This window comes from Anomaloglossus baeobatrachus, chromosome 4 (genome assembly GCF_048569485.1).
Source record: "Anomaloglossus baeobatrachus isolate aAnoBae1 chromosome 4, aAnoBae1.hap1, whole genome shotgun sequence".
NCBI classification, from domain to species: Eukaryota; Metazoa; Chordata; class Amphibia; order Anura; family Aromobatidae; genus Anomaloglossus; species Anomaloglossus baeobatrachus.
In genome coordinates this window covers 10961294-10982534 of record NC_134356.1, presented here as the reverse complement: position 1 = coordinate 10982534, position 21241 = coordinate 10961294, and the positions used below count along the sequence as shown (strand labels likewise).

General features: G+C 43.6%; 1 protein-coding gene across 2 annotated transcripts in view; it reads left to right on the top strand.

The window, feature by feature from the left end:
- The window catches only part of LOC142302537 (sodium- and chloride-dependent betaine transporter-like), a 31758-nt gene extending 13094 nt beyond the window's left edge, over window positions 1-18664 (top strand). Inside the window, exons 4-15 of one of the 2 annotated variants that reach the window (XM_075343633.1) lie at window positions 131-271; window positions 2037-2118; window positions 3252-3366; window positions 3728-3862; window positions 5637-5740; window positions 5911-6035; window positions 6440-6552; window positions 9057-9194; window positions 13871-13973; window positions 15004-15104; window positions 15560-15730; window positions 16906-18664. In XM_075343633.1, coding sequence (XP_075199748.1) covers window positions 131-271; window positions 2037-2118; window positions 3252-3366; window positions 3728-3862; window positions 5637-5740; window positions 5911-6035; window positions 6440-6552; window positions 9057-9194; window positions 13871-13973; window positions 15004-15104; window positions 15560-15730; window positions 16906-17055 — 1478 coding nt within the window. In that variant the 3' untranslated portion in view covers window positions 17056-18664. Of the gene's footprint in view, window positions 1-130; window positions 272-2036; window positions 2119-3251; window positions 3385-3727; window positions 3863-5636; window positions 5741-5910; window positions 6036-6439; window positions 6553-9056; window positions 9195-13870; window positions 13974-15003; window positions 15105-15559; window positions 15731-16905 lie in introns of both variants that reach the window. The other variant, XM_075343632.1, reaches the window with a different exon arrangement.
- Window positions 18665-21241: the final 2577 nt, after the last annotated feature.

Here is a 21241-nt window from a genome sequence, read left to right as displayed (position 1 = left end):
GAGTATAAACACAAGAAGGACGTTATGTGAATACAATAATTGCCGGATCCAGAATCCGATACAAACTGCAGATACCGATCCGTCTTTGGAGACTTTTTGTGCTGATTCTCTTCCTGCTCTTCTCTTGCAGGCATCGGCTATGGCACCATGGTTATGTCATTCCTGGTCAATATCTATTATATCGTCATACTGGCTTGGTCATTTTTTTACCTTTTCAACTCCTTTGACTCCCGGTTGCCCTGGGCTAGCTGCAACAACACCTGGAACACAGGTATCTATTGAGTACCCTGCGGTCACTGGCCGCCGGTACTGTTAGCAGGGATATATCGTTCTTGAGTAGTTTCCCTTAAAGGATGATTGCAGACAAATTCATCTTGGACTGTTACATCACCCAGACCTCAACCTGTCTCCCCCAACTCAATGTCACGCAGGAGTGTACAGATATTCAGCATCCAGGGCAATACAAGGGTAACAGTGGGAATGGAATAGAAGAAAGGGAGATGGCAGGGGGAACATCTCCTACAACTCACCTGAGTCTGTACCCTAAGCTTCCTAACATCCCTATACAGGTCCGTCCCCTTGGCGGTGTCACGTGCCCAGGCCCTTTCGTGCCTTGAATTTACCCTAGCTAGTGAGTAGGCAGGCGAGAACACTAGTCTTGCCACTGCAATAATATAACCAAGGTAATAGGGATACTGATAGAGGGAAAATAGTCACGAAAAGAAAAACACTTCAAGCTCTTTTATTGTAGCTAAACACTACAGCTGCAATAGTCACAACTCCTCAGCTTCTTCCAGAGACAGGCTCCTTCCAAAGTGGTCAGCATAAGAATGAAAATCTATAACCGGCGTCAGATGGTAAGACATGTGACTTTTTATTGCAAAGGGGATTGGTCACAAAAGAGCTGCACCTCAGAGTAAGGCTACAAAGTCCTTAACCCCCTAGAGCAGTAAAAGAAAGACTTAAAGACATTGTGACCTTCTGGTCCAAGACTTGCCAGAGGTCTCCCCAGAGCCGGTCATACTCACGACACTCAAGGTCAAGTGGTTATTCTTCACACGATCCAGACCCTCTCCTAAGCATATTTCTCTGTCTCACATCCTCCTGTTGAGGACCCTACCCTCCATCAAAGGTCACAATTCTTCTATCCCTTGGCCCTATTATTAGTGACCCCAGCTTCACTGTTCCCAGACTTTGCTCTTATGCGGTCCAACCCTCTATGGCCAAACTCCTATCTGAAGGTCCTTGCTTTTCTCTATGAAGCCGTGTCCCCAAATTACTCCTATATCTCTAGTATGTATCACAGTTCTTACTGGACCCAGTAATAGGAGCTCTGCTCACCCCGTTCTGGTTCCAGTGGAGCAGCTGAACCATAGTCTCCCTTATTGAGGCCAAAGCTCATGTAGTCATCCACCTTCATCCAGTGTGGTCATACGGCACATTGACCCACCACACACATCTCCCAGGTCCTTCTGGACCTTCTGCCCAGGTTCCTTCTGCACCTGACAGCCAACTGACGGGGTGTCACACGTAGCGATGTGTGCTGCCTCAGGAACGATGAACAACCTACGTCCACAACGACCAACGAGATTTTGAAAATGAACGACGTGTCAACGATCCACGATAAGGTGAGTATTTTTGATCGTTAACACTCGCTCCTAGCTGTTACACGCAACGATGTCGCTAACGACGCCGGATGTGCGTCACGAATTCCGTGGCCTCAACGACATATCGTTAGATATGTTGTTGCGTGTAACGGGGCCTTAACCCATCGCTTCTGCTCTCCTCTGGGGGTCTCTGCTGGAGGCCATTATTTGGCTGCCGCAGTCAGGGGGCTACAGAACGGCTCGTCATCACATCATCTGCCAGACCGACAGGGGACCGGCATGGAGGAAGACTTTTTTATTACTTTTCCTATAATATCAATAGGATTTGCTAACCTAAAGCGTTACATATTGGCCAACTCTTGATGCCGCTAGAGGCTCGGTGCGGTCTCATGGTATTTATGGGAATATTGTAATCGATTTTCTTCTCAGAAAATTGCATGGAGTTCATCCACAAGGACGAAAACTGGAGCCGAACCACGAACCACACAAGCCCCGAAGTGGAATTTTGGGAGTAAGTCCATCAGTTTCTGTATAAGCAGCTCAGCACGGCTCACCCACCCCAGTGCCACCGGCTCACCCACCCTAGTGCCACCGGCTCACCCACTCTAGTGCCACTGGCTCACCCACTCTAGTGCCACCGGCTCACCCACCCCAGTGCCACCAGCTCACCCACCCCAGTGCCACCAGCTCACCCACCCCAGTGCCGACCGGCTCACCCACTCTAGTGCCACCGGCTCACCCACCCTAGTGCCACCGGCTCACCCATCCTAGTGCCACTGGCTCACCCACCCTAGTTTCACTGGCTCACCCTCCCTAGTGCCCACCGGCTCACCCACCCCAGTGCCACCGGCTCACCCACCCCAGTGCCCACCGGCTCACCCACCCAAGTGCCCACCTTCTCACACACCCCAGTGCCCACCGGCTCACCCATCCTAGTGCCACTGGCTCACCCACCCTAGTTTCACTGGCTCACCCTCCCTAGTGCCCACCGGCTCACCCACACCAGTGCCACCGGCTCACCCACCCCAGTGCCCACCGGCTCACCCACCCAGGTGCCCACCTTCTCACACACCCCAGTGCCCACCGGCTCACCCATCCTAGTGCCACTGGCTCACCCACCCTAGTTTCACTGGCTCACCCACCCCAGTGCCCACTAGCTCACCCACCCGTGTGCCCACCAACTCACCCACTTTGGTGCCCACCAGCTCACCCACCCCAGTGCCCAGCGGCTCACCACCCTGGTGCCCACCGGCTCACCCACCCAGGTGCCCACCAGCTCTCCTACCTTGGTGCCCACCAGTTCACCCACCCCAGTGCCCACCGGCTCACCCACCCTAGTGCCTATCGGCTCACCCACCCCGGTGCCCACTAGACTGATATATCTCAAGTGTAGACATCCCTCCCTGTTATCTGTCTTCCCACAGCCCCCTCGTGTGGTCCCACGTCCTCGCGGGCACCATTCCCATCTGTGACAGATTCTCACTGTAGTCACCTGTATGTACATTATATCTATACTATATCTATATTATATGTAAATTATATCTATTGCATCCATTGTTTTACATTTATTTTTTATATATATAGCGCTAACATATTCCGCAGCGCTTTACATACATTTGATGTTTCATTCTTCGATCTCGTCAGGAGACGGGCGCTGGGCCTCACCGCTGGCATTGATGACCTTGGATCCATTCAGTGGCAGCTCGCGCTGTGTCTTCTACTGGCCTGGATCATATGTTACTTCTGTATCTGGAAAGGGGTAAAAACCACAGGAAAGGTGAGCGCGAAAAAAGTGGGGGTGACAGGAGCCGAGCTGCAGTACCGGCAGCGGCCACTACACGGCGCTGTGCTCACACCCGGCCGGCGCAGGCGCTGACAGCAGCAGATGTCTGCATTCTCCCGTCTTATCAATAAGTCATCAATATCTTGAGCTCGGAAAACTCTTACATTAGAATCTTAGAATTGATTTTCAAATAAAAATGGGAATATTCGGTCAGAAAACGAAGAAACGTGACCGCGAGAGGAGCAAAACGTTCAGGGCCATTAGTACACGGCGCAAATAAGATTTTCCAGCAATTACAATATAGACTTCTTCCAATGTATCCCTTTTTTATCCACAGGTCGTGTATTTCACTTCAACATTTCCCTATGTGATGCTCATCATCCTGCTGATCCGCGGAGTCACCCTCCCCGGGGCCTCCAATGGCGTCCTCTTCTACCTAAGACCAGATACTGCAAGACTAAAGGACCCACAGGTGAGGAAAGACCAAACCAGGGAGGCCGGAGCCTGCGGAGTGTAAGGATCCAGATACTGCGCATGTCATACAGAATAACAGATTACATAGGGGCAGTATTATAGTAGTTATATTCTTGTACATAGGGGCAGTATTATAGTAGTTATATTCTTGTACATAGGGGCAGTATTATAGTAGTTATATTCTTGTACACAGGGGGCAGTATTATAGTAGTTATATTCTTGTACATAGGGGCAGTATTATAGTAGTTATATTCTTGTACATAGGAGCAGTATTATAGTAGTTATATTCTTGTACACAGGGGGCAGTATTATAGTAGTTATATTCTTGTACATAGGGGCAGTATTATAGTAGTTATATTCTTGTATATAGGAGCAGTATTATAGTAGTTATATTCTTGTACATAGGGGCAGTATTATAGTAGTTATATTCTTGTATATAGGAGCAGTATTATAGTAGTTATATTCTTGTACATAGGGGCAGTATTATAGTAGTTATATTCTTGTACATAGGGGCAGTATTATAGTAGTTATATTCTTGTATATAGGAGCAGTATTATAGTAGTTATATTCTTGTACATAGGGGCAGTATTATAGTAGTTATATTCTTGTACATAGGGGCAGTATTATAGTAGTTATATTCTTGTACATAGGGGCAGTATTATAGTAGTTATATTCTTGTACATAGGGGCAGTATTATAGTAGTTATATTCTTGTACACAGGGGGCAGTATTATAGTAGTTATATTCTTGTATATAGGGGCAGTATTATAGTAGTTATATTCTTGTACATAGGAGCAGCATTATAGTAGTTATATTCTTGAACATAGGGGCAGTATTATAGTAGTTATATTCTTGTACATAGGAGCAGCATTATAGTAGTTATATTCTTGAACATAGGGGCAGTATTATAGTAGTTATATTCTTGTATATAGGGAGCAGTATTATAGTAGTTATATTCTTGTACATAGGGGGCAGTATTATAGTAGTTATATTCTTGTATATAGGGAGCAGTATTATAGTAGTTATATTCTTGTACATAGGGAGCAGTATTATAGTAGTTATATTCTTGTACATAGGGAGCAGTATTATAGTAGTTATATTCTTGTTTATAGGGAGCAGTATTATAGTAGTTATATTCTTGTACATAGGGAGCAGTATTATAGTAGTTATATTCTTGTACATAGGGGCAGTATTATAGTAGTTATATTCTTGTACATAGGAGCAGCATTATAGTAGTTATATTCTTGAACATAGGGGCAGTATTATAGTAGTTATATTCTTGTATATAGGGAGCAGTATTATAGTAGTTATATTCTTGTACATAGGGGGCAGTATTATAGTAGTTATATTCTTGTATATAGGGAGCAGTATTATAGTAGTTATATTCTTGTACATAGGGAGCAGTATTATAGTAGTTATATTCTTGTACATAGGGAGCAGTATTATAGTAGTTATATTCTTGTACATAGGGGCAGTATTATAGTAGTTATATTCTTGTACATAGGAGCAGTATTATAGTAGTTATATTCTTGAACATAGGGGGCAGTATTATAGTAGTTATATTCTTGTACATAGGGGCAGTATTATAGTAGTTATATTCTTGTACATAGGAGCAGTATTATAGTAGTTATATTCTTGTACATAGGGGGCAGTATTATAGTAGTTATATTCTTGTACATAGGGGGCAGTATTATAGTAGTTATATTCTTGTACATAGGGGGCAGTATTATAGTAGTTATATTCTTGTATTCATCCTTTATTTTTCCTCTGTAGGTTTGGATAGACGCTGGGACACAGATATTCTATTCCTTCGCTATCACTATGGGGTTCACCATTGGTATTGGTAGTTATAACTCCTATAATTACAACTGCTATAGGTATGTATACGGTGTTGATCTGACCACGGGGTAGATGCTTTGAGGGCCGTTGGGGGAGAGGACATAAATCTTCATGTCATTTCTGCATTATGAAAAGTTATTAGAATTTGGCAATAACCTGAGTGGTAAAGTCCATCCCTGTTTTCTCCTTGTTGCCTCTGTTACTGCAGGGACTGCGTGCTTTTGTGCTTACTGGACAGCTTCACCAGCTTCTTGGGAGGATTTGCTATCTTCTCTGTTTTGGGGTTCATGGCGCAGGAGCAGGGGGTCCCAATATCTGAAGTTGCTGAATCTGGTAAGAAGGGATTCAACTTTGGTGGGAAATGAACTGAAATGGCCACCTGCTATATAAGAGACTGCCTCTCACAGAGCACAGCTTTGTTTTGGGCACTTTATGGAGCAGAATGAATAAGAAGACAATATCTATATAGAAAATTAAGGAAATCCATATAATGCTCCAGTCATACATTAGGGCTTATACTTTAGTTTCATCTAGAGCTGCAATCGAAATTCTGCTGTTGAACCATAACTGGAGTCTGACTTGGGACTTAAAAAGACAGCAGTATTATGAATGCAGCTCCGAATGTGATTGGAGTTCAAAACGTAATGAATGCATTATGTCCTCTTATTGTATAAGTTGCCTGCCCCGTGGACAGCGGTCGGTGTGTACGTGTGCAGTAATTATATGATTTCTTACAGGACCTGGTCTGGCTTTTATTGTTTATCCCAAGGCCGTGACGATGATGCCGGTGTCCCAGCTCTGGTCCATTCTCTTCTTTATCATGGTGATTCTCCTCGGGCTGGACAGTCAGGTAATTTGGTGTCCCGATTATTAAGAGACTACCTGTCTACATTTCAGAGACTGAAGTTGGGCTCTCCACTGCCTCCCTATTTCACAGACAAGTGAGACTTCCTGCTCCTCAGCTAAGAGATATTAATTTGTGTGTGGAAACTGGGAATGTGCAGCTTGTAAACACAGGGAAGATGGTGGTATCTTCTTACTGGATGTAGTTAGGTAACAAGATATGTAAGATGGATTCCTGTGTGCATTGGAAGAGCAGGAGAAGAAGGCTAGAAACAGTAACTGCCATCCGGTCATAGCTCTCTCTTAGTATGTCCTATCTGTGACTTTCTGCCTGTATACAACATGTAGTGAGAGGCTCCAATACCACTTTTTGCTAATTTAACCTTTTAGAAGCAGCTATGGCCTCATCTTACAGACAAACCCATTAGAAGCAGCTATGGCCTCTTCTTGTAGACAAACCTTTTAGAAGCAGCTATGGCCTCATATTGCAGACAAACCTTTTCGAAGCAGCTATGGCCTCATCTTGCAGACAAACCCATTAGAAGCAGCTATGGTCTCATTTTACAGACAAACCCATTAGAAGCAGCTATGGCCTCATCTTACAGACAAACCCATTAGAAGCAGCTATGACCTCATCTTGCAGACAAACCCATTAGAAGCAGCAATGGCCTCATATTGCAGACAAACCCATTAGAAGCAGCTATGGCCTCTTCTTGCAGACAAACCCATTAGAAGCAACTATGGCCTCATCTTGCAGACAGACCCATTAGAAGCAGCTATGGTCTCATCTTGCAGGCAAACCCATTAGAAGCAGCTATGGGCTCATCTTGCAGGCAAACCCATTAGAAGCAGCTATGGGCTCATCTTGCAGACAAACCCATTAGAAGCAGCTATGGCCTCATCTTGCAGACAAACCCATTAGAAGCAGCTATGGTCTCATCTTAAGACAAACCCATTAGAAGCAGCTATGGCCTCATATTACAGACAAACCTTTTAGAAGCAGCTATGGCCTCATCTTGAAGACAAACCTTTTAGAAGCACCTATGGCCTCTTCTTGCAGACAAACCTTTTAGAAGCAGCTATGGCCTCATCTTGCAGACAAACCCATTAGAAGCAGCTATGGCCTCTTCTTCCAGTCAAACCTTTTAGAAGCAGCTATGGCCTCATCTTGCAGACAAACCCATTAGAAGCAGCTATGGCCTCTTCTTCCAGACAAACCTTTTAGAAGCAGCTATGGCCTCATATTACAGACAAACCTTTTAGAAGCAGCTATGACCTCTTCTTGCAGACAAACCTTTTAGAAGCAGCTATGGCCTCTTCTTGCAGACAAACCTTTTAGAAACAGCCATGGCCTCATCTTGCAGACAAACCTTTTAGAAGCAGCTATGGCCTCATCTTGCAGACAAACCTTTTAGAAGCAGCTATGACCTCTTCTTGCAGACAAACCTTTTAGAAACAGCTATGGCCTCATCTTGCAGACAAACGTTTTAGAAGCAGCTATGGCCTCATCTTGCAGACAAACCCATTAGAAGCAGCTATGGCCTCTTCTTCCAGACAAACCTTTTAGAAGCAGCTATGGCCTCATATTACAGACAAACCTTTTAGAAGCAGCTATGACCTCTTCTTGCAGACAAACCTTTTAGAAGCAGCTATGGCCTCTTCTTGCAGACAAACCTTTTAGAAACAGCTATGGCCTCATCTTGCAGACAAACCTTTTAGAAGCAGCTATGGCGTCTTCTTGCAGACAAACCTTTTAGAAACAGCTATGGCCTCATCTTGCAGACAAACCTTTTAGAAGCAGCTATGGACTCATATTACAGACAAACCTTTTAGAAGCAGCTATGGCCTCATATTACAGACAAACCTTTTAGAAGCAGCTATGGCCTCTTCTTGCAGACAAACCTTTTAGAAACAGCTATGGCCTCATCTTGCAGACAAACCTTTTAGAAGCAGCTATGGACTCTTCTTGCAGACAAACCTTTTAGAAGCAGCTATGGCCTCTTCTTGCAGACAAACCTTTTAGAAGCAGCTATGGCCTCATATTACAGACAAACCTTTTAGAAGCAGCTATGGCCTCATCTTGCAGACAAACCTTTTAGAAGCAGCTATGGCCTCTTCTTGCAGACAAACCTTTTAGAAGCAGCTATGGTCTCATCTTGCAGACAAACCTTTTAGAAGCTCTATGTTCCTCTTTTATGAGAGATACAATATACAGAATAATATGTTAATTGTTGGGTGATAAATAACAACATTCAGTTGGAGGTGAAGTGTATAATCCTGGTTGGAGTTTCACTTTACGCAAAATTATTAGAAAAATAGATGAATCACTTCTCTTTTTGCATTCCACATACTTACGAATCAACAAAATGGGGAAATCCACACTCAACAATTAAACTTTGATGCTTTTCCTAAGGACATGAAAATAATTTAGCATTGCGGGAGGTGATTGTAAAGACTTCCTCTGTGTTTTATATACGGTACATTTATATTGATATTTTTCTCTTTTTGCAGTTCATTTACGTCGAGGCTCTCTGTTTATCCATCATTGATCTTTACCCCACAGTCCTGCGCAAGGGCTACAGAAGAGAGATACTTATCCTGATTATATCTGTTGTCTGTTTCCTGTTTGGTCTGCCTATTGTTACTCAGGTGATTAAGATATCAAAGCCACTCGGCACACTGATTCCCTTGTCTTGAAACGTTTCAGGTGTTTCAGGTTTCCTCTCATGCTGCACCTATTCTCTGGAAAGTTTACATTCTCAGGTTTCCTCTCATGCTGCACCTATTCTCTGGAAAGTTTACATTCTCAGGTTTCCTCTCATGCTGCACCTATTCTATGGAAAGTTTGGATCCTCAGGTTTCCTCTCATGCTGCACCTTTTCTCTGGAAAGTTTAGATTCTCAGGTTTCCTCTCATGCCGCACCTATTTTCTAGAGCCTTTATATTCTCAGGGTTCCTCTCATGCTGCACCTATTCTTTAGAAAGTTTAGATTCTCAGGTTTCCTCTCATGCTGCACCTATTCTCTCGAAAGTTTAGATTCTCAGGTTTCCTCTCATGCTGCACCTATTCTATGGAGGGTTTAGATTCTCAGGTTTCCTCTCATGCTGCACCTATTCTCTGGAAAGTTTACATTCTCAGGTTTCCTCTCATGCTGCACCTATTCTCTGGAAAGTGTAGATTCTCAGGTTTCCTCTCATGCTGCAACTATTTTCTAGAAAGTTTAGATTCTCAGGTTTCCTCTCATGCTGCACCTATTCTATGGAAAGTTTAGATTCTCAGGTTTCCTCTCATGCTGCACCTATTCTATGGAAATTTTAGATTCTCAGGTTTCCTCTCACGCAGCACCTATGCTCTGGAGGGTTAAGATTCTCAGGTTTCCTCTCATGCTGCACCTATTCTGTGGAAAGATTAGATTCTCAGGTTTCCTCTCATGCTGCACCTATTCTATGGAAATTTTAGATTCTCAGGTTTCCTCTCACGCAGCACCTATTCTCTGGAAAGCCTAGATTCTCAGGTTTCCTTTCATGCTGCACCTATTCTGTGGAAAGATTAGATTCTCAGGTTTCCTCTCATGCTGCACCTATTCTCTGGAGGGTTAAGATTCTCAGGTTTCCTCTCATGCTTCACCTATTCTCTAGAAAGTTTAGATTCTCAGGTTTCCTCTCATGCTGCACCTATTCTCTGGAAAGCCTAGATTCTCAGGTTTCCTCTCATGCTGCACCTATTCTCTAGAAAGTTTAGATTCTCAGGTTTCCTCTCATGCTGCACCTATTCTCTGGAAAGCCTAGATTCTCAGGTTTCCTCCCATGCTTCACCTATTTTCTAGAAAGTTTAGATTCTCAGGTTTCCTCTCATGCTGCACCTATTCTATGGAAATTTTAGATTCTCAGGTTTCCTCTCACGCAGCACCTATGCTCTGGAGGGTTAAGATTCTCAGGTTTCCTCTCATGCTGCACCTATTCTGTGGAAAGATTAGATTCTCAGGTTTCCTCTCATGCTGCACCTATTCTCTGGAAAGCCTAGATTCTCAGGTTTCCTTTCATGCTGCACCTATTCTGTGGAAAGATTAGATTCTCAGGTTTCCTCTCATGCTGCACCTATTCTCTGGAGGGTTAAGATTCTCAGGTTTCCTCTCATGCTTCACCTATTCTCTAGAAAGTTTAGATTCTCAGGTTTCCTCTCATGCTGCACCTATTCTCTGGAAAGCCTAGATTCTCAGGTTTCCTCTCATGCTGCACCTATTCTCTAGAAAGTTTAGATTCTCAGGTTTCCTCTCATGCTGCACCTATTCTCTGGAAAGCCTAGATTCTCAGGTTTCCTCCCATGCTTCACCTATTTTCTAGAAAGTTTAGATTCTCAGGTTTCCTCTCATGCTGCACCTATTCTATGGAAATTTTAGATTCTCAGGTTTCCTCTCACGCAGCACCTATGCTCTGGAGGGTTAAGATTCTCAGGTTTCCTCTCATGCTGCACCTATTCTGTGGAAAGATTAGAGTCTCAGGTTTCCTCTCATGCTGCACCTATTCTATGGAAATTTTAGATTCTCAGGTTTCCTCTCACGCAGCACCTATTCTCTGGAAAGCCTAGATTCTCAGGTTTCCTTTCATGCTGCACCTATTCTGTGGAAAGATTAGATTCTCAGGTTTCCTCTCATGCTGCACCTATTCTCTGGAGGGTTAAGATTCTCAGGTTTCCTCTCATGCTTCACCTATTCTCTAGAAAGTTTAGATTCTCAGGTTTCCTCTCATGCTGCACCTATTCTCTAGAAAGTTTAGATTCTCAGGTTTCCTCTCATGCTGCACCTATTCTCTGGAAAGCCTAGATTCTCAGGTTTCCTCCCATGCTTCACCTATTTTCTAGAAAGTTTAGATTCTCAGGTTTCCTCTCATGCTGCACCTATTCTATGGAAATTTTAGATTCTCAGGTTTCCTCTCACGCAGCACCTATGCTCTGGAGGGTTAAGATTCTCAGGTTTCCTCTCATGCTGCACCTATTCTGTGGAAAGATTAGATTCTCAGGTTTCCTCTCATGCTGCACCTATTCTATCGAAAGTGTAGATTCTCAGGTTTCCTCTCATGCTGCACCTATTCTATGGAAAGCCTAGATTCTCAGGTTTCCTTTGATGCTGCACCTATTCTGTGGAAAGATTAGATTCTCAGGTTTCCTCTCATGCTGCACCTATTCTATCGAAAGTTTAGATTCTCAGGTTTCCTCTCATGCTGCACCTATTCTCTGGAAAGCCTAGATTCTCAGGTTTCCTCTCATGCTGCACCTATTCTCTAGAAAGTTTAGATTCTCAGGTTTCCTCTCATGCTGCACCTATTCTCTAGAAAGTTTAGATTCTCAGGTTTCCTCTCATGCTGCACCTATTCTATGGAAAGTTTAGATTCTCAGGTTTCCTCTCACGCAGCACCTATTCTCTGGAGGGTTAAGATTCTCAGGTTTCCTCTCATGCTGCACCTATTCTATTGAAAGTTTAGATTCTCAGGTTTCCTCTCATGCTGCACCTATTCTTTGGAAAGTTTGGATTCTCAGGTTTCCTCTCACGCAGCACCTATTCTCTGGAGGGTTAAGATTCTCAGGTTTCCTCTCATGCTGCACCTATTCTCTGGAAAGTTTAGATTCTCAGGTTTCCTCTCATGCTGCACCTATTCTCTGGAGGGTTAAGATTCTCAGGTTTCCTCTCATGCTGCACCTATTCTCTGGAAAGTTTAGATTCTCAGGTTTCCTCTCATGCTGCACCTATTCTATGGAGGGTTTAGATTCTCAGGTTTCCTCTCATGCTGCACCTATTCTCTGGAAAGTTTACATTCTCAGGTTTCCTCTCATGCTGCACCTATTCTCTGGAAAGTTTAGATTCTCAGGTTTCCTCTCATGCTGCACCTATTCTATTGAAAGTTTAGATTCTCAGGTTTCCTCTCATGCTGCACCTATTCTTTGGAAAGTTTGGATTCTCAGGTTTCCTCTCACGCAGCACCTATTCTCTGGAGGGTTAAGATTCTCAGGTTTCCTCTCATGCTGCACCTATTCTCTGGAAAGTTTAGATTCTCAGGTTTCCTCTCATGCTGCACCTATTCTATTGAAAGTTTAGATTCTCAGGTTTCCTCTCACGCAGCACCTATTCTATGGAAAGTTTAGATTCTCAGGTTTCCTCTCATGCTGCACCTATTCTATTGAAAGTTTAGATTCTCAGGTTTCCTCTCATGCTGCACCTATTCTCTGGAAAGTTTAGATTCTCAGGTTTCCTCTCATGCTGCACCTATTCTCTGGAAAGTTTAGATTCTCAGGTTTCCTCTCATGCTGCACCTATTCTATTGAAAGTTTGGATTCTCAGGTTTCCTCTCATGCTACACCTATTCTCTGGAGGGTTAAAATTCTCAGGTTTCCTCTCATGCTGCACCTATTCTCTGGAAAGTTTAGATTCTCAGGTTTCCTCTCATGCTGCACCTATTCTCTGGAAAGTTTAGATTCTCAGGTTTCCTCTCATGCTGCACCTATTCTCTGGAGGGTTAAGATTCTCAGGTTTCCTCTCATGCTGCACCTATTCTATTGAAAGTTTAGATTCTCATGTTTCCTCTCATGCTGCACCTATTCTTTGGAAAGTGTAGATTCTCAGGTTTCCTCTCATGCTGCACCTATTTTATTGAAAGTTTAGATTCTCATGTTTCCTCTCATGCTGCACCTATTCTCTGGAAAGTTTAGATTCTCAGGTTTCCTCTCATGCTGCACCTATTCTATTGAAAGTTTGGATTCTCAGGTTTCCTCTCATGCTACACCTATTCTCTGGAGGGTTAAGATTCTCAGGTTTCCTCTCATGCTGCACCTATTCTCTGGAAAGTTTAGATTCTCAGGTTTCCTCTCATGCTGCACCTATTCTCTGGAAAGTTTAGATTCTCAGGTTTCCTCTCATGCTGCACCTATTCTCTGGAGGGTTAAGATTCTCAGGTTTCCTCTCATGCTGCACCTATTCTATTGAAAGTTTAGATTCTCATGTTTCCTCTCATGCTGCACCTATTCTTTGGAAAGTGTAGATTCTCAGGTTTCCTCTCATGCTGCACCTATTTTATTGAAAGTTTAGATTCTCATGTTTCCTCTCATGCTGCACCTATTCTCTGGAAAGTTTAGATTCTCAGGTTTCCTCTCATGCTGCACCTATTCTATGGAAATAAAATTTGACAAAAACAGAATGAGGTGAAAAAATCATGTCTTATTAGTGAAATGATTAATTGGGGGCATAGTCTTGTGTGGCCTACAAGGTATTGGAAGTAAACAAGCACCGGCCTCCAGTCCCTATCCGTGATATATAACCCTCTATGTTTTGCAGGGAGGGATATACATATTCCAGCTCTATGACTACTTTGCTTCCAGTGGTATCTGCCTCCTCTTTTTTGGGATAGCTGAGTGTGTCTGTATAGGATGGGTGTATGGTGAGTATCAATACTACACATGTATAGGTACGGTGAGGACAATGCCAGCCAAGGATAACCAGAGGGAGATGGGGGTACAGAGAGCAGGATGCCAAATGTAAGAGCAATTCCTGGGTATCCAGATTAGTTATAGGATCTATCCTCATAGTACCTGGAACAACAGTGTCACGGGTGTGTCACGGTGCACAGACAGCCCTGTGGTGTCCGGCTGTAGAAGGTCGCTGGGTTTCTGCTCCTTGATATTCTATCCTTTCCTCTGTGGTGTGAATGGAATTTTTGTGTCTTTTCTGTTTGGGTTTACTCTTTCTTCTTTAGGACCCTGTGGAGGTCTCTTCCTTTCAGCTGCTAATCATTATCCCTCACCCTCTGTGTCTCTTCGCCTTGGTATTTGGCTGGTGATAGAGTTCCTTTCTATACGATCCTGATTGCAAGCAGCAATAAAACTTTAGGATGAACATCTCAGCTGCAACTGAAGTAACGCCTCAGCCTCCTCCAGAGACTGTCTCCTTCCAAGTGGACAGCATAGGTATGAGCTATAGCGCTATAGCCGGCATAGGAAGGAGTGGATACTTATATCAGAAGGAAGCAGCTTCAGCTGAGATTACAACTACCTGTTAGATCACTGCAGGATAGAAAGGAACCTTAACTCCTTCACTTCTGGATGGAATTAAATATGCCCCAAATCAGGGTAAATGGCGAGCAGGCACTAAAGTAGATCTGTGATCCACAATGTAATGTGACCTTCTGATCCCAGATCCCCCTTTTTTACCATTTCACCAAACTAATAATTCTTGTTTTACTATGTTATGTCTATTATATGGTAAAATGAATGGTGTCATTCAAAATTTACAACTCGTCCCCCAAAAATCAAGCTCTAAAGCAGTAATCATACGGCTACGAGGAGGAAAAACTAAAAAGTTATTGCGGAAAAAATTATAGTGTAAAAATGGAAACTGCATTAATGGAATCAATGCACAAAAGGATATTGTGAGTTGTATCCGTGAATTGATTTCTTATTTTATCTTCTCAGGAGCAAATCGTTTCTATGACAACATCAAAGATATGATCGGGTACCGCCCGTGGCCCCTGATGAAGATATGTTGGGTGGCTGTGACCCCGGCTGTGTGTGTGGTAAGAGGCAACAGTCTTGTAACTTGCCCTTAGGACTCCACCAATGTACTTAGGATGATAGACAGGAACTACATGTACAGCGGTATTATTTGGGAGCACAGTATGGAATCATTATTTAGTGGCATGTGTTTTGCCTGTTCAGCTGGTAAAACTCTGTGTATTGTATGGAAGTATTATTGAAACCAATAGTGCGGCCAGTGCTCCTCATAGTTATTGTGGTCAGGGGCCTCCTTAGACCCTGTCCTGGCCCTAATGTGGGCACATCTGGCCATTTTCTCAGGTACACTAGAGGTCTCAGCCTTCCGAACACACAATGGTGTTCATCACATGTTATTCCAACAAGAAAACATAATATACTGAGGTTAGAGAGCCAGGATTAAGGGAGGTGTCAATATGTCAGAAAGCACCGCCCCCGAGGAGCCACTTTTCTGATTTCTGATTGTTTTTCTCTCCAGGCAGCATTCCTCTTCTCATTAATCAGATCTATTCCGCTGAAGTACAATAACCACTATGTGTACCCACCGTGGGGTTACGCCATCGGATGGCTTATGGCCATCTCTTCCATGATCTGTATTCCTCTATATGCCATCTATATAGTCCTGAGGACAGAAGGATCCTTGAAGGAGGTAAAGTGTTACCATAAAGACATTGTTGTGACTATACTTACTATAAAGCAAACTCTGCCTATTACTCGACCCATTGTATTAAATGTGGTAAGCAAATGAGACAACCAGAGATAGATAGATAGATAACGGCCTTTAGCTTAATCCTGAGCCATAGCGACTTGATGGATGAACGCTTGGTAGAAAAATCAATCTTGTGGAGCCTAGATAGGTGCACCTGGGTCTTCTCCGTCTAGATAGGTCCACCAGTGTCTTCTCTGCAAAGATAGGTCCACCAGGGTCTTCTTTGGCTAGATAGGTCCACCAGGGTCTTCATTGCCTAGATAGGTCCACCAGGGTCTTTTCTGCCTAGATAGGTCCATCAGGGTCTTTTCTGCCTAGTTAGGTCCATCAGGGTCTTCTCTGCCTAGATAGGTCCACCAGGGTCTTCTCTGCCTAGATAGGTCCAACAGTGTCTTCTCTGCCTAGATAGGTCCAACAGTGTCTTCTCTGCCTAGATAGGTCCAACAGTGTCTACTTTGCCTAGATAGGTCCACCAGTGTCTTCTTTGCCTAGATATGTCCACCAGGGTCTTCTCTGCCTAGATAGGTCCGCCAGTGTCTTCTCCGCCTAGATATGTCCACCAGGGTCTTCTCTGCCTAGATAGGTCCGCCAGTGTCTTCTCCACCTAGATAGGTCCACCAGGGTCTTCTCTGCCTAGATAGGTCCACCAGGGTCTTCTCTGCCCAGATAGGTCCGCCAGTGTCTTCTCCACCTAGATAGGTCCACCAGGGTCTTCTCTGCCTAGATAGGTCCACCAGGGTCTTCTCTGCCCAGATAGGTCCGCCAGTGTCTTCTCCACCTAGATATGTCCACCAGTGTCTTCTCCACCTAGATAGGTCCACCAGGGTCTTCTCTGCCTAGATAGGTCCACCAGGGTCTTCTCTGCCTAGATAGGTCCACCAGGGTCTTCTCTACAATTCTCTTTGTATCAAGCCATTGGGTTGCTGGTCTTCCTTTCTATTCTTCTGACCATTATGTCCTCCAGTGATTGCTCTCTTTGTATGATGTGTCCACAGTAGACAAGTTGTAGCTCGGTGATCCTTGCTTTGAGTGACATGTCTGGCTTGATTTGTTCCTAAATTGATTAATGTGTTTCTTTTGCCAGACTCTAATTTCCTGCACTTATTTTTCTGCAGAGATTACGTAAAGTTGTTACCCCAGCAGAAGACCTTCCTCAGCCTAAAGTGAGTGTCCATACTCCCAATACCTGGTCCATATGTATGAAACGGACACCAAAGACCCCGGAAATAAGCTGTATAGCTCCTTCACAGAGCACCTGCCATTAATGTCTGGATTTGGAGGAATTCATCATCTTGCAGGGCAGGATAATACAGGATTATATTACCAGATCTCCAGAGGAACATCACTTCGGGAGTTCTCTTAAGATTTGTATATAAGGAAATCTACTCAGGACTGACTTCATGGAACGCTTGAAAGGTTCTCCAGAAATATATTACCGATGACCTTTCCGCAAAGGTCATTAATGTATAGTGGCTGTGAGTGGTCCTGCCACGACAGTCCATTGAAATGAATAAGGCTCGGCTTGCAGTTCCATTCATTGCCACTACGTGGTGTATGGAGCTGAGCGGTCTCCAGAGCCCTGCGGCTCCTGATTGACTGGTGAGCGTTACTGGGAGCCGGACCACCACCGATTTGATATTCATGACTCAATCCCTGAGCTCTGGATTAGATCAATTCTGCTCCTGCCCTAATGAGAAATGTATTATGAAATTATTCAGCAATGCATGTTTCACCTATTTGGGTGCATTGCGTCATCATCATTGTACCGTTTGTTGGGACCCTAACCTTATATACCACTACCCAGGGTGAAATCCTACAACATAAAGGCCAGGATCAATCTCCAATTAAAAAACGTCTTAGGCCTTTTAGTCCAGGTAGAGGCATATAAGGTTAGAGTCCCAACAAAGGGATACGCCTTGTCGCTGGCTGTTGAGCTCTCATGAATTGGTAAATATTTTGCTTTTAATACCGTATTTTTAACTTTTTTCTATAGCAATAATACAATTCTAATGTCATATATTCTATGTTTGCTTATTATAGCATTTCAGAGTGCAGCTCTATAAGTGTTGGGTTATATTGAATAGTTGTCTTGGCTTGCATCTGTTCACACTTGTCTTGTTCCTGGAGGTGCGGGTCAGTTTTTTGATATTTGTAGTTCATTGCAATTGATTGTCACCTATGAATTCAGAGGTTCAGTGAGAAAAACATCATAAGATCTAGAAGGTCCTTGAGCCCTAAAGTGGTGTAAAATTCTGTTCCTGAGATTCTTACCTATTTAAGGTGTGTTGAACAGTGAGGGGATCACAGGGGCGGTGGTCTCGAGCACCTTGCTGTATGGATTGCCCCTCAGCCAATGATCAAGGAGCACCTCCAATGTCTTGAGCTGCGCCATCAGGCTCTAAATCTTTGAGGAGCACGCGGAGTAAAGCAGCCATTGCTTTGTCATGTGGGTCTCTTTTACCAGTTCCCATACAGAGCTCAGCAATCGAGCAAAGTTTTTACACATTTTTTTTTAAACCTATGGATATAGCTATGGTTAGAGTAATGTATGAAGGTAGATTTGACCATTCCTGTTTACAAAACAATTCCAGTTCAGTTAAGTTTGATGGTCGCCGAGCATGGACAGCCGCTTCACATCATCCCACAGATGTTCAATGATATTCAGGTCTGGGGACTGGGATGGCCATTCCAGAACATTGTAATTGTTCCTCTGCATGAATGCCTGAGTAGATTTGGAGCGATGTTTTGGATCATTGTCTTGCTGAAATATCCATCCCCTGCGTAACTTCAACTTCGTCACTGATTCTTGCACATCATTGTCAAGAATCTGCTGATACTGAGTTGAATCCATGTGACCCTCAACTTTAACAAGATTCCCGGTGCCGGCATTGGCCACACAGCCCCAAAGCATGATGGAACCTCCACCAAATGTTACTGTGGGTAGCAAGTGCTTTTCTTGGAATGCCGTGTTTTTTTGCCTCCATGCATAACGCCTTTTTGTATGACCAAACAACTCAATCTTTGTTTCATCAGTCCACAGGACCTTCTTCCAAAATGTAACTGGCTTGTCCAAATGTGCTTTTGCATACCTCAGGCGACTCTGTTTGTGGCGTGCTTGCAGAAACGGCTTCTTTTGCATCACTCTCCCATACAGCTTCTCCTTGTGCAACGTGCGCTGTATTGTTGACCGATGCACAGTGACACCATCTGCAGCAAGATGATGCTGCAGGTCTTTGGAGGTGGTCTGTGGATTGTCCTTGACTGTTCTCACCATTCTTCTTCTCTGCCTTTCTGATATTTTTCTTGGCCTGCCACTTCTGGGCTTAACAAGAACAGTACCTGTGTTCTTCCATTTCCTTACTATGTTCCTCACAGTGGAAACTGACAGTTTAAATCTCTGAGACAACTTTTTGTACCTTCCCCTGAACAACTATGTTGAATAATCTTTGTTTTCAGATCATTTGAGAGTTGTTTTGAGGAGCCCATGATGCCACTCTTCATAGGAGATTCAAATAGGAGAACAACTTGCAAGTGGCCACCTTAAATACCTTTTCTCATGATTGGATCCACCTGCCTATGAAGTTCAAAGCTCAATGAGGTTACAAAAACAATTTAGTGTTTCACTAAGTCAGTAAAAAGTAGTTAGGAGTGTTCAAAACAAGAAATAGATAAGGGTGCCCATACTTTTGCACCGGTCAAATTTAGTTTAAATGCAGATTGCACATTTTCTGTTAGTACAATAAACCTCATTTCAATTCAGAAATATTACTCAGTCCATCAGTTATTAGATATATGACACTGAAATAGCAAAAACCCAAATTGTTATAAAGAAAAAAGGTTAACATTAATAGGGGTGCCCAAACTTTTTCATATGACTGTATCAGCTGTAGCCACACCCACTGATGCCTCCAGCTTATTGGCTAAATGTTCACCAATCAGATTTTCATTTCTGTGATGTCACTGGGCAGATTTCTTCTATGATGACGGCTCCTCACAGCTGCTCTCACCTGAAATACTTAAATAACCAAACCATAACGCAGCATGAAGGGGCTCGGAGAAGGCGGCAGTGAAGGTGTGTAAGTGTCTGATGGGGTCACACAGCTCATAAAAGGACAACTGCCCGGCCTCATAATCCAGACAGATCCGGACTCCATCACTGGAGATCTGCTGAGGTAACGGGATCACTTTACTGTCATGTATCACTGAACAAATATTATCGTACACCCCATATAAACAACAGGACTTGTTATTATCGCCAATGCCTGACTGACGACCCCTCCTGGCTATACTGGGGTAACATATCTCCTCCCTGACCCACTGATCTCCACATCCCAGTAATGTCGTCCTGAGGTAAATCCCCTCCTGCTCATCACCTGAGGAGACTGGAATTTCTCTGTTGTTTCTGGAAGATTCTGTCTTATTTCTGTCCAGGTCGCAGTTTTCAGATCATCTGATATAAGGAGATTATTAGCAGCCAGGTTTACATCCAGTAATATGTCTGTACATAGACGGTCACATTTACACCTCTAATTATATCAGATAATGTGTGTGATATGTGTGAGATCAGCTCCACACCCCGATCACCTCCATCATGTCCTCATCCTCCTCAGGATCACACAAGTCCCTGGTGTCTGGATCCTGTAAGATGGTCAGTGAATCAGAAATGTTACACAGCTCCTCAATGTACCTCATCTTCCTGGACAGCTCGTCCTTCTTTATTTCCAACCTACAGATCACAAAGGACAATGACATACCTCCTAACCGTTCCGGATTCAGCGAACCTGTTCCGATTTGCGGGCTCTACCCCGCAGTCCCGCTGTTCACTGCTTTTGTTCTGGCTCCTCCTCTCAGTTCAGTGAATAAATTAACTCAAGACAAACAATAAATTCATTTCTTGTCTGCTCTGGCTAGAACTCATGAGGTTGTGATGAACGCTTTGTCCATAGGCAACAGCTCTGTCACTGAGCTACTGTAAGATAGGGAAGGATTTGGTAATTTTGACCCGTATTGCAGGCAGAGAAGTCAGAAGCAGATTATTCAGATACATAGAGATATAGCTAGATATATGCTGCATCCCTTGTGTAGGTGAAGGAAAAAGTCAGATTCTTATGTTCCTATAAAACTACTATGAAGAAATGAGAAAAAAAAATGCTAAAAGTATAACTTGATTTCACCACCCCCCTTTGGAATCAATCCAGCAGCTTTTAAACATGTTACAGCAGCACAAGCAGATGAGCCACAGACTCTGCTGACATCAGAGAGAGGATTTTATAAAGATGAAGCTGCAATGCAGCCTCTGACTCTACAGCCAATTACACTGGACATTGAGCTTCATTGTACAGAGCAGCATCTCTATGTCCTGTATTCTAGAGGAAGAATAAAAGATTTATTTTCTTCAAATAAAATTATTAAAGATAATAAAAAAAATAGAACAATGTAATTTTTATTGTA